Here is a 12,909-nt window from a genome sequence, read left to right as displayed (position 1 = left end):
GAAAGGTCTATATTAACGGCCCTAGTGGTAGAGATAAACCAGTATTCTGATTCAACCCACCATAGAAACTGTTTTGTTTTTTTACAGACAGTGGTGCCGATTACGAACCGGTAAAAAAATTCCCCGTACGACTCGTATCCGGTCTTTTTACCGTACGAATCGTACAAGTGCCGTACAAACTGCCAAGTACGATTCGCATGGGAAAAACTCCATACGAGTCGCATTGGGAATCATTCTCCACACGTCCTCGGGTCGGAAAATGTGTCCGACACGTCCTCGGACGATTTACCGTACAAATGTGAAAAGTGAAGTCCGACCGCGGAATTACGATCCATCCCGTGCGTCCGATGTAACAACCGTATGGAAAAAACACCGTCCGCACCGAACTCCCATAGCAACCATGGAGACATGTGCCCGCATACGCGCCGACCCCCCCCCAGCCCCCGTACGTACGCGCCAACCCCCCCAGCCCCCGTACGTATGCGCCGACCCCCCCAGCCCCCGTACATACGCGCCGACACCCCCAGCCCCCGTACGTTCGAGTCGTACCCCCACCCGTGTATGTACGGTGCGTACCCCCCGTGTATGTACACCCGTGTATGTGTCGTACCCCCCCGTGTATGTACACCCGTGTACGTGTCGTACCCCCCGTGTATGTACACCGGTGTACGTGTCGTACCCCCCGTGTATGTACACCCGTGTACGTGTCGTACCCCCGTGTATGTACATCCGTGTACGTGTCGTACCCCCCGTGTATGTACACCCGTACGTACGTGTCGTACCCCCCGTGTATGTACACCCGTGTACGTTCGAGTCGTACCCCCACCCGTGTATGTACGGTGCGTACCCGCAGCGCGTCGGTCGGTGTTTTTTACGATTCGTACGGAAATGGTGTTTCCGTGCGATTCATAATTCCATGTTTGTGAAGTTTTCCGACCGGGTACGAGTCGGACGGAGAAAACTCTCCGACCGACGGTTCGTACCCGGTTTTTACCGGATCGTAATCGGCAGCAGAATGGGGGGATCCGGTGACCAAATCATTCCAGTTAGTTTTCTCTCACTCTTCCATCATATGGCTATCAACAGGGCCGGACTGGCCATAGCGGGCACCGGGCATTTCCCCGGTGGTCGGCCAGGGTTGGGGGCAGCTTTTGGGCCCCTGGGGGCCAATTTTGTTACAGGCCCGTTTTTGCAGCGTAGCTGCAATATCGGCCGCTGTAATGAAATCGGCAGAACCCGGCCCAGGTAAACAGCTCGGCTGCATCCCCAAACCCATGGGGGGCTGGCCAAGCACTTTTCCTGGGCCAGTTTTCGGTCCCAGTCCGACCCTGGCTATCAAGGTAAAAAATCAACGTATGGAAACATGATGCTTAAGGATAATTTCACTAACCCTCAAAACACTTTTGAAGGAAGATATTTGGAATAATTAAATCTCACAATTACAGAAAATGGGTTGGTGAGCTTATTCCGTGTATTTAATGGTAACAATGTTCATTTTGCACTTTTGACTTTTCAAACATGTTCTTCTTAGGTTAAGCACAAATTTACACAATCTCTTTGTGATCCCTGGCACTAGTGCTGCTTTCAGCCAGTCATGCTGGCATGCAATACCAGTAATTGCACCAGAGACACCTAGGGGTCGCTTCTCAAAATAATTGTGAACATCATGTCTGGTGTCACGTAGACACTGCTGCATTCATTTATCTCTGAAGATGGTGTGCTTCTTTGGCGTTTTTTAAAAGTTTGAGCAACAGTATGACTAAATCATATTCTGTTGGCTCAATGTGTCCACCAGTGCCTTTGTGGGCTCACCTTCTTGTCCTGTACGTTTGTCATATTCCCCTCGGTGTCTCCTGGGCTTGACTTCAGAACAATCTTTATGCAGTGATGGTGATTCTGCTCATGGTCCTCTGAATAATACAGTTGTTTGGTTCCTGGGAAAGCTTCGAAAGTTGCATTTGTCTAACTGCCCAATTATTTCTATCCCATCTTTTAAACTGATGTGCATAGGAAAAGAAACCCAGCCATGACAAACATAATTTCTCTCTCAGAATGTTTTTCTTTAAGCCACTGAAAATCAGGGATGTATTCCTGCAATTCCTGATGAAGGCCTTTGGTCCAATAATGCACTGTTTTCAAAAATAACTCATAAACTTTCCGTACGGGTTAAAAGAACGCGGTGTTTCATTCATTCCTTTGTTCTGATCCAAATATGGGGCAAGTAGGGGGCACAGATGACACTGACTGCTGTCTGCAGGCACCTGATATGACAGTGCTGGTACCTGAAAATGTCATTTGCATTTCATGGCTCTTGTAGATGTTATTTTCTTAAACACTTTTTATTGGCATTTATCAACACAAGACACGCAATACAGCAGGAGCTTTGAATGGACAGTGACCTGCCTGTGGTCAGTTGGTGCCACGACGAAATATGACGTTAACTCCCCCTGCCCCAACTATCTCACCCCTCCCTCAAAACCCAACAGACGGTGTCCGTAGAGAGTACAACATATCACACTAGGAATTCCTAGTCAGTTCACTTCCAGCAAATATCACCGCTCAGGCTAATGGTTCACTTGTACTCCACGTGGGGGAGGATGCTATCCGGGCAAATCAGGCCGGCAGCCTAGTCACCCCCTCCAGACTATCAGGACCATGTGTCTGCCCAGGAGCCTCTTGCTAGAGCTCGTGTCCTTCAACCACAGACCTCCATATTCCGCCAAGGGTTCCAGATTCGATCAAGCATTCGGGGACAGGCCCGAATCTATAAACTTGTTCCTCCCTCTCATGAACCTTTTGAGATTTGATTCCCACTCCCGCAGCGTTGGTGGGACAGGGCTTCCCCATCTCCTGGCTAAGACTCTCCTCGCCACCGCCAGTGCCACGATGCTGAAGGGCAGGGCATATGTCTCCAAGGTCTGCTCCCCCCATATACTCAACGCCACCAGCTGTGGTGTCAGCCGAACACGGATCTCTACCACCTCAGACAGTCGTGACTCCACCTGCTGCCAAAATGTCTGTATAGGTGGTCACTCGCACAGTGTATGCAGCAGTGTACCTCTCTGGCCACACACTCTGAGGCAAAAGTCCCAGTCACATCTTCACAATCTATATAGGTGTTCCCTCGTAAAGCAACCCATGCATGCGTTTCATTTCATTTCGACCAGACGGAACCCTGCCCTTAACCGCACCTCTCGCGGCTATCTACAGGCCTCACCCCAGGCATCGTTCTCTAAGATTCCTCTGGCAGGTCTTCCAGGAGGGGACCATAGCCCTTAAAGATGCATTGCATCTGTAGGTATCTGAGATGCTTGCTACCCATATTTGGCTTGTAGTTCCTGAAAGGTGAACAACCTGCCCACTCTCCGGGCAGCCCCCACTGTTGAGATGCCCAGCATGTCCCACTTCTTGTCACTTTCAATGTTCCTAAGCTCCTTCAGCGCCTGCCCCTCCCACAGTGGGATCGACAATGTGATCTGTCCCTTCCACTCAATGAGCCCCTCGGCCCTATGCCATATCTCGGGCACCTGCACCATCTGAGCTGGGAGTCCTCACAACCTCTTCCCAGGGCCGGACTGGGAAGTGAAACCGGCCCTGGCAAACTGCTTGGCAGGCCCTGGGAGGGGGCAGGGGGGTGCGGCCGAGCTGTTTGTTAGGGTCGGTTTCGGCCGATATTGTTACAGCGGGTCGATATTGCTGGTCCCTGGTAACAAAATCAGACCACCAGGGTCTCAAAACCAGCCCCCACCCTGGCGGCCCACCGGGGAAACGCCCGGTGCCCGCTATGGCCAGTCCGGCCCTGCCTCTTCCCCCCCATACAGGTAGTGTAGCTGTCTCAGGGGATTAATCACTCTCCTGTCCTCCATTGGGGGGGGCTCCACCTGCTCAGGCAAAACCCAATCATTCATCACTGCTAAATGCACTGCCAATTAATACAACCTCAGATTTGGCAAGACAAAGCCCCCGTCCCAGGCCTTTCTGGTCTGCTCGAATAACCTGTCGGGCACTGCATAGGGAGTATTTTGGAGAATATATAGGAACTTTAAGAGTTAAATCATTTTGAACAACGTGGCCTTACATATCAGGGACAATAGGAGGTGTTACCAGTGACCTGCATCCTGTTTGTACACTTCCAGGATGCTGCCCAGGTGGGCCGGAAAGAAGCGCTTATGGTCAGACATCGCATAGATACCTAAGTACCTAAACCCCTCAAGTTCCCACCAACTCTGCCATGGAGGGCACCCTTCTGTTAGAGGGTATGCCTCAGATTCCCCCCAGTTGATGCGGAACCTAGTGAACTCCCCGCATATCTGCAGTACTTCTAGCACTCTTCACAGGTAGGTACAATAGGATATCATCCGCATAAAGGGATGTCACACACTCCCAGACTAAATATCAAGGTAACACCCGTATATCTGCAGCACTTCTAGCACTCTTCACAGGTAGGTACAATAGGATATCATCCGCATGAAGGGATGTCACACACTCCCAGACTAAATATCAAGGTAACACCCTTATCTGGGCATTTCTCCAGATCCGGCTCGCCAGCGGTTCCATAGCAACCATGAATAATAGTGGGTAGATGTTATTTTTTATACGATTTCCAGAGTCAAATTAGCTTGAGCCGTCCTGCTAACTTCTTAAGATTGGGATACAACCAGACTTTCCTGTTTTTCTGGAAATACACTATTAGTATTGGGTCTATTCCCAAAATCAAATGACATGTCAACAAGTTAGTTTTTCAATTACATGCCTTTGGGGTTTTCCTTCAGGACCTTCACCTTTCCACTCTTCTCCCATCTCATAGCAGACCTTCTGATGGCTCTCATTGACTAAATCTGCAATATTTGGTCCTGAAGCTGGTATGATGAATGCTCATCTTTGCTTTCTGGATTTCTAGATGTATACACTTCTAAGCTACTTTCTTGTAATCGCTACGTAACGCATTCCCTTGTATCCCAGCTTTCTGTCCTGTTTTCATGCCTCTCTTTTTAGCTCCCTCCCATGGTAATAATATCTACTCTGATAGGGAGTTAATAATAGGATTGAGCAAAGATTGAGTAAAACACAATAGAAGTAATTATGATGGTATTTATTTTATGAGTCATTTGATTTTGTAGCGGCTCTAAGACCACCTGGTGCAATGAATGTATCTTTTTCGAGGATTCTACTCGGTGGGGATTTTAATGCTAAGCTGGGGAGTGAACACGCTGACATCGGCATTTGATGTATTGGCACATACATTGCTATTGGAGACTCTCAGTGATCGGCTTTGAAAGACCTAATAGACCAATTAGAGTTTGAAGATGTGGTAGACTATTTTCAGGAGGGTTGTCTGGCTAAGCCAACATGTAGAGGCAGGGGGCAAGTGTCAATTATTGATTACGTGTTTGCCTCAAAACATTATCTGCAGTGGTGATGATGTGGATTGGTATTAAGAACTCCGTGGAGTGACCATAATGCCCTATTTGTTGAAGGAGTTCTCCCATTAGAACGGTATAGAGGTCCTCTATCATTTGATGGTATTAATAACCACTCTAAAGACAGACTAAGGGTGGTTTGGCATCTTAAAGAACCCTTTGCCACATTAAGGGCCATATGTAGGTAGGGACACATTTACCACTTCATAAATACCGAATTTTACCGATTCGGTATTTATGAAGTGGTAAATGATATGTAGGTAATTGGTCGGTAAATATTACCGATTCGGAATAATTCGGTAATTACCGAATCAGTATTTACCGATTCGGTAATGAGGCATACCTTCCCATTGATGGGAAGGTATGCCTCATTACCGAATCGGTAAATACCGATTCGGTAATGGGGGGAACACATGCAAGGGTGGCCGGGTGTCACATTGACACCCTGTTGCACCCCTGAAACGGCCATGTGTGCACATGTGGCACACATACATGCCCGAAGGGCATGTATGTCTGCCACATTGCACACTTGTAGGCGCTATGAAATGCATTTCACCATCCATACTTTATTTACCACCAACTATTAGTTGGTGGTAAATACCGACTCCAAACATCACCCACACACTCCCCCTACATCTCATTTCTGTATTCGGAATTTACCGAATCGGTAAAATTACCGAATCGGTAATTTTACCGATTCGGTAAAATCCGAATACAGAAATTGTCCCCCTACATACCAAAAGCCAAAATACCGGTCGGTAACGGTATAATTACCGAAAATCGGCCGTTACCGACCGGTATTTGGCTTCCTACATGAGGCCCTTAATGATTTACTAAAGAAGCATCTCCCAGTTTTCTTGGGTTGTTTGTCTGACAGAACCATTGATGAGCTATTCTATCACTATCAGCAATTGTGCAGTATTATTAGCAACTCCATATTGAAACCTCTTAAATCAGTGATAGTCCATCCACAGTGGTTTGATAAGAATTGTTCTGTAGCCAACCGCCACCTTAGAAAGGTGCTAGTGGATTCCCCTAGGGATATAAGGCTGATCTGGGAGGCTAGAAAGCTCTATAGGGCAACTGTAAAGTAAGGATGCATTCACTGTTTCTCAAGGGCTGGGAGGTCTTAGAGCAGGCAGCTAAGCATAATTGCAGTAAGGTGTTTTGGGAAACAGCACACAGTCTTTCCATGCATGATACCCTTGTGAGCCTCCTCTTAACATGTAATATTTCTGGTAAGGACTAGGTGGAACATTTCATGGGCGTTTACTCTTTAGACAGTGATAGCGAGTATGAGGTTATATATGGAAGCAGTCTTTTATCCCCCTGACTCCTTTGCAATTCACTTTTCAGGAAGTAGACGTTGCCATTCGAGCAAGCGCTGGTGGTAAGGCACCGGGTCCCAACAGGATTCTCTTAGACCTGTTTAAATGTATTCTCGACCTCTGGGGTACCCTTTTGGTGAACATCTTTAACAATTCTCTGTGGTACAAGATCCCTGAGTCTTGGGCCAAGTATATTATAGTGCCAATTTTTAAGAAAAGGAGACAGGGGGTCTCCAAAATGCTGCAGACCGATCTCATTGGTGGATAGCTCAGTAAGATATTGGGGAGGGTTATTGTTAATCGTCTGCAAAAATGGGTTTTGGACAATAAGATTTTATCCGCGCACCAATATGATTTTCGTCCTGGGCTGGGTACAGTGGATCAGTGGTTGAGCCTACATCTGATAAGTAAGTAAGTATACTATCCCCAGGCGCTGTCCACTGTACCTGACCTTTGTGGACCTCGCCACCGCATTCAATTGTGTAAATAGATCCAAATTAGGGCTGATGTCGAGCAAATTGGGGGTGGATATCTCACTGGGGAATTTTTTGCATGGCCTCCACAAAAATTTGAGTGCTACGGTTAGATGTGGCCAGCCAGCAGAACTCTCTTACTCGTTTTTTTAGCTAGTGGTGTGCGCCAATGGTGCATGTTGGCACCCTTGCTTTTATCTTGTATATAAATAATTTGGGAGCTTATTTAGCTCAACTAAAGCTGTGCCGTAAATTGATAATGTAGCCGCCACAGCTTTGTTATATGCTGATGACGCAGTATTGATGGCTTGAACACCACAAGCCCTACATAGTTTGATTGACTCATTTGTGTCCTTCATGAATACATTAGATATGAAAACCAATAATGGGATGTGGCCCTGGAAAGAGAGCTTTATCAGTACTAAACTTGGGAGGCAAATAGCTTAGTGGAGTCACAAGTCTTTGCTATCTAGACCTGGCGTGTGACCCAAGTAAATTATGGCAGACGCAAGTAATTATCTCATGTCAAAAACTAGGGAGGGCAGCGGGTTCTCTTTTTGATTTGGCCAAGGGGGATGGTAGGTCCAGTATTTCTGCTTTTCTCAAATTATGCAAAATACAGTGTGTCCCAACAGCCACTTATGAAGCTGGGGTTTGGGGGTTTTACAATGCCGCCGCAGTCTAGGTGGAAGAAAACAGAATCTGCAGAAGATTACTGAATCTCCCTCCCTCCAGTGTGATTTTGCATTCTGAAATAAACCTAGAGTTCATACTCAATATTGTTAAATTGGCCCCCCTGTTGCTCTGGGTCAATATTTAGAACAATTGGGAGGCCATTTTTAATAGGGCAGTCATCAATGACTGTCTGAGTTTGAACGAGGGACTATCCATGCCCTGGTTGCGATATGTGAGAAATTCATTGAATTATATTGGCCTTTTAGAATTATTCAGCACCCCCAGTTTGAATAATAAAGATAGTAAAAATTTAGTGAAACAGAGATTCATTGACCATGTTTCTTCTTTGCGGTTCCAGGAGATTGCAAACAAGCACACAGTTTGTTACTAATACACCATATTTGCTATGGGTGGGATCCCACTCTACATTATGTTAGAGCTAACTCGTTGGGAGAGGTCACTCCTATTTAGATTTAGATCAGGGTCAGTCTTGCGTCTGGTTTGTTTCTATGAACCAGAAGGCACATGGAGTAAAGGGTTTTCCCTGTGCCCTTGCAATGGCCGGGAAGAACAGTATCTGTTACATTTTATGTTTTACTGTGGCTTATATTGCCATTTTATTCAGTTATATCTTAACCCTTTCGCTGCTAGGCCTTTTCCCCCATGCAAAGTCCTTTTTGGGAAATTTGGGGTAGTTCGCACCTAGGCCCCTGTAACCTTTTGACCACATAAGGTATCCACACCAGATTTGTGTCTGTTTCTTGCAACATCATGGGAATTTTAAAGGTACCCAGGGTTTGTTGATTCCCTTGGAGGGGACCCAGAAATTAGCTAAAATACAGATACATTTTGTTTTATGGGGGAAAAATTGGAAAAAGTGCGGAAGATGAAAGCATCTTTTTTTTCCCTGCAAACGGTATCAACAAAGAATGTGTGGTGCTAAAATTACCATCTTCCCAGCTTTCAGAGACAGACTGACTTTTGTCACAAAACCAAAACTTTTTACACAGTTTTGGTTTTACTGGGACAAAGCCTATTTTTGCTGTTTTTGTGCTTTCAACCACCCCCCAGTTAATGTAGAAATGAGTATGAAAGCAATAATGGATCCTGGAAAGCTATACAATTCAAAAACGTAGACAAAATTCTGAATTCAGCAAGGGGTCATTTGTGTAGATACTTCAAGGTTTTTTTTATAGAAACTAACAGTTGAAAATTGGAAAAATTGAAAATGAGTTGAAAAAACAGTCATTTGTTCCAACGTTTTCACCTGTAACTTCTTCTAAGTGTGGCAGATTTTTTTAAAGTAATATACCGTTACATCCGCTGGACCCTTCCAGTTGTGAGGATATATAGGACTTGTAGGTTCACCAAGAACCCGATGAACACGGAGCCAATAACTGAACAGCGTCTTCCAATGGTGTTTTTTTGCGTACCGGGTATACAGTGATTTATTTGGGAAAGTATAAACAGTAAAAAATTGGTATGAAAGACACTTATGTATTTCTAAAATGGGAACATAATATAGAGTTTAGAAACAGTAGCTATTTGTACGTCACCAAAATTGTGGGTACCCATACTGGCAGGTAAATTATAGAACATTTTTTCAAAGTGATTTCTTTTTTACACATTGTCTTACATTTGGAAGACAGAAATGCATCAAAAGTCAATAGGTAATAACAGTTGCTCTACAATTCTGTGTTTCCCTAAGTCTCCCAATAAAAATGGTACCTCACTTGTGAGGTTGTGCCTAGTGCCCGCGGCAGGAAACGGCCCAAAGCACAATGTGGACACACCACATTTTAACAGTAAAAAATGACCCTTTTTTCCAAAGTTCCTAGCTGTAGATTTTGAACCTTAGCTCTAACGGCACCTAGGGAAACCAAGCAAACCTATACATTTTTTAAAACTAGACACCCAGGGGAATCCAGGATAGGGTGACTCGTGTGGCTCTCACCAGGTTCTCTTACCCAGAATCCCTTGCTAACCTCAAACTTTGGAAAAAAACAATCATTTTCCTCACATTTCTGTGATAGAAAGTTCTGAAACCTATACATTTTTTTAAACTAGACACCCAGGGGAATCCAGGATGGGGTGACTTGTGTGGCTCTCACCAGGTTCTCTTACCCAGAATCCCTTGCAAACCTCAAACTTTGTCAAAAAAACACATTTTCCTCACATTTCTGTGATGAAAAGTTCTGGAATCTGTGTGGATCCACAAAATTCCAACCACCCTGCAGTCCCCAAAGTCGTCTGATAAAAATGATACCTCACTTGTATGGGTAGGCCTAGTGCCCGTGACAAGAAACGGTGCAAAACGCGACATGCACACAGCACATTTTTACAGTGAAAACTGACCCTTTCTTGGCAAAGTGCCTAGCTGTAGATTTTGAACCCTAGCTCTGCCGGCAACTAGGGAAACCTAGCAAACCTATACATTTTTGAAAACTAGACACCCAGAGGAATCCAGGATGGGGTGACCTGTGTGGCTCTCATCAGGTTGTCTTACCCCAAATCCCTTGCAAACCTCAAACTTTGTAAAAAAAAAAACATTTTCCTCATATTTCTGTGATGGAAATTTCTGGAATCTGCGTGGATCCACAAAATTCCCCTCACCCCACATTCCCCAAAGTCTTCCGATAAAAATGATACCTCACTCGTGTAAGTGAGTCAAGTACCCGCGACAGGCAAGGGACCAAAATGTATTGTGGAGACATCAAAATCACGTATCACAAAACAACCTGGTTTTGCAAGGGGGTGCTAATGGGTTTTTGGCCCTAAGCACAGCGGCCATCTAGAGAAACTTACCAAATCCACACTTTTCAGAAAACTACCTGGTTTTGCAGGGCGGGGCACCTGGTTTTTGGCCCCGGGTTCGCGGCCATCTATGGAAACCTACCAAACCCACACATTTCTGAAAACTAGACCCCCTCGGAGTCAAGTGAGCTATGGCTTGCGTGGATCTCCCAATGTGTCCCTACCATGAATCCCGCGCAAACCTCAAATTTAGCTTAACAAAATCAAATTGTCCTCACTTTTCTGTGTGGGATTGTTGTGGGATCACCGGGCTGACACAAATTTCCTGCCACCTGGTGTTCCCAAGGGTCTCCCGATAAAAATGGTACCTCACTTGTGTGGGTAGGCATAGTGGCTGCAACAGGAAATGGTCCAAATCGTACTGTGGAGACTTCAAAATTCCCAATCATAAAACTACCTGGTTTTGCAAGGGGCGGGCACCTGGTTTTTTGGCCCCGGGCTTGCGGCCGTCTAGGGAGACCTACCAAACCAACAAATTTCCAAAACCTAGACACCCTGGGGAGTCTAGTGAGGTATGACTTGCGTGGATCGCCCAACGTTTTCTTACCCAGAATCCCCTGCAAACTTCAAATCTAGCTATAAAAATCACATTTTCCACACATTTTTGTGTAGGATCAATGTGCCGGCACAAACGTCCTACCACCTAGTGTTCCCCTTGGTCTCCAGAGTAAAATGATACTGTCCAATGCAGAATCCGCTAAAAATGTTTTTCTTGAAAAATGAAACGCTTAGAATGTGCTGTGCTATGGCTCTTCCCAGTCACAGACCTTTGGCCCACCCACACAAGTGAGGTATCTGCCCGCACCAGAGAGATTTCTAGTGCCATGGGATTGGACGGCGGGGGCCGTCCTACGCACATGAGCACTGGTGCATCGGATGCACCAAAGGGGTTAATATAAAGAAAATTAGTTTTTCGGAAATGTAGGGTAGCATTAACTTTTCTTCTATTAGTTTCTGATTAATTGTTGTTATTTTAATGCTTTTAATATTTGTATTGCATTGAGCTTGGTATTTGTGATAATATACTACATATGAATTTTATTGTACCATTTTACTCTGTGCTTTTATGATCTTTTTAGGATCGAATAAATATTTATTGAAATTGAAAATCAAAATGTATTATGATGTTACCGTTTGATGTTAGATAGTGAAGATTGTCGTTCCCCAACCAGAACTCTGTCATTTGGCTGCCAAAGCCTCTCTTATATGTTTTCCAGTCCTGAAAGAAATCTACAGAGCCATCCCAGCGTCTTTGGAATACCTGCAGGAGAATAGATAATACGTGATTATTCCATAGCCAGTACTTTCTCTACTTCACACCATTCATTTTTCCTATTTTATCTTATTATAAGATGCTTTTAAAAGGATTTAATTATGTTATGATTTGCTCTGAATTTTTAGGTTCCTTCGAGACTTGAAGCTGCCTTGATTCACCTACATCTGCAGCGCCTGCTTGTTTTTGTGTGTCCTGAGATTTTTAATTCTCCTGTTGTAAGATGACTGGTATCTCCACTTTCATTCCAGTTAGTTTCTATCATTAATTACTTTCTTTGTCAGTTAGTTATTTTCTTCCTTTTTACTCACGTCACTGTTTTGTGAGTATTTTCTTGCTGTCAATGACTGTAAAAGACAGCATCCTGCTTGTTTGTCCGATGTCCACTCTACCTTCCTGTTCATTGAATGATAATGTGGCTGGGTCTGCCTAGGAGCATATGGTTACTATACATCATGACTCTGCCAGCAAGTCAATTTTTCCACTTGCCATTCATGACAGATGATCTATCTATAGTCTCCCAGTTGTCCAAATTCCTGTTCCCCCAAAATTTACCCATTTAATGGCACTATGCCTGCCTACAAGTAGATCGCTTGGCTTGTTTACTGATGGCCGAGGATGCTAAGCATCAGGTTTGGGCTCTTGAGTGAATCATGCCCTACTCCATCAGTGATATACGATTCAATGCTAACTCTGTATTGTAATGTTGAGCAGAACATTTCTCCTAAGTTTATTCTTTCCTTTCATGTTCTGTAATGACCTTCTGAGTACAATGTTCCCTTTTCTGATGAGGTCAATGAATGATCATCATACATCATTCTGGCATCTAACCATGTTATTGTTCTGCGAGAATTAAGGCTGTGGTCTGGGGATGTTGAAGTAGTCTTGGTGTACGGCATTATTGATCATTCATCTGTCCGTGCTCC

The 12,909-nt window shown here is 44.9% G+C and overlaps 1 protein-coding gene across 2 annotated transcripts in view; it reads right to left on the bottom strand.

Moving 5' to 3' along the window:
• The window catches only part of LOC146868568 (ryncolin-2-like), a 304,312-nt gene that overhangs the window by 147,023 nt on the left and 144,380 nt on the right, over nucleotides 1–12,909 (bottom strand). For both annotated transcript variants that reach the window (XM_085611342.1, XM_085611352.1), the window contains one exon: nucleotides 11,842–11,971. In XM_085611342.1, the coding sequence (XP_085467468.1) occupies nucleotides 11,842–11,971 (130 nt within the window). The remainder of the gene's footprint in view (nucleotides 1–11,841; nucleotides 11,972–12,909) is intronic.

Source organism: Triturus cristatus, chromosome 1_2 (genome assembly GCF_964204655.1).
Source record: "Triturus cristatus chromosome 1_2, aTriCri1.1, whole genome shotgun sequence".
Classification (NCBI taxonomy): Eukaryota; Metazoa; Chordata; class Amphibia; order Caudata; family Salamandridae; genus Triturus; species Triturus cristatus.
This window is presented reverse-complemented; position numbering and strand designations above follow the sequence as displayed.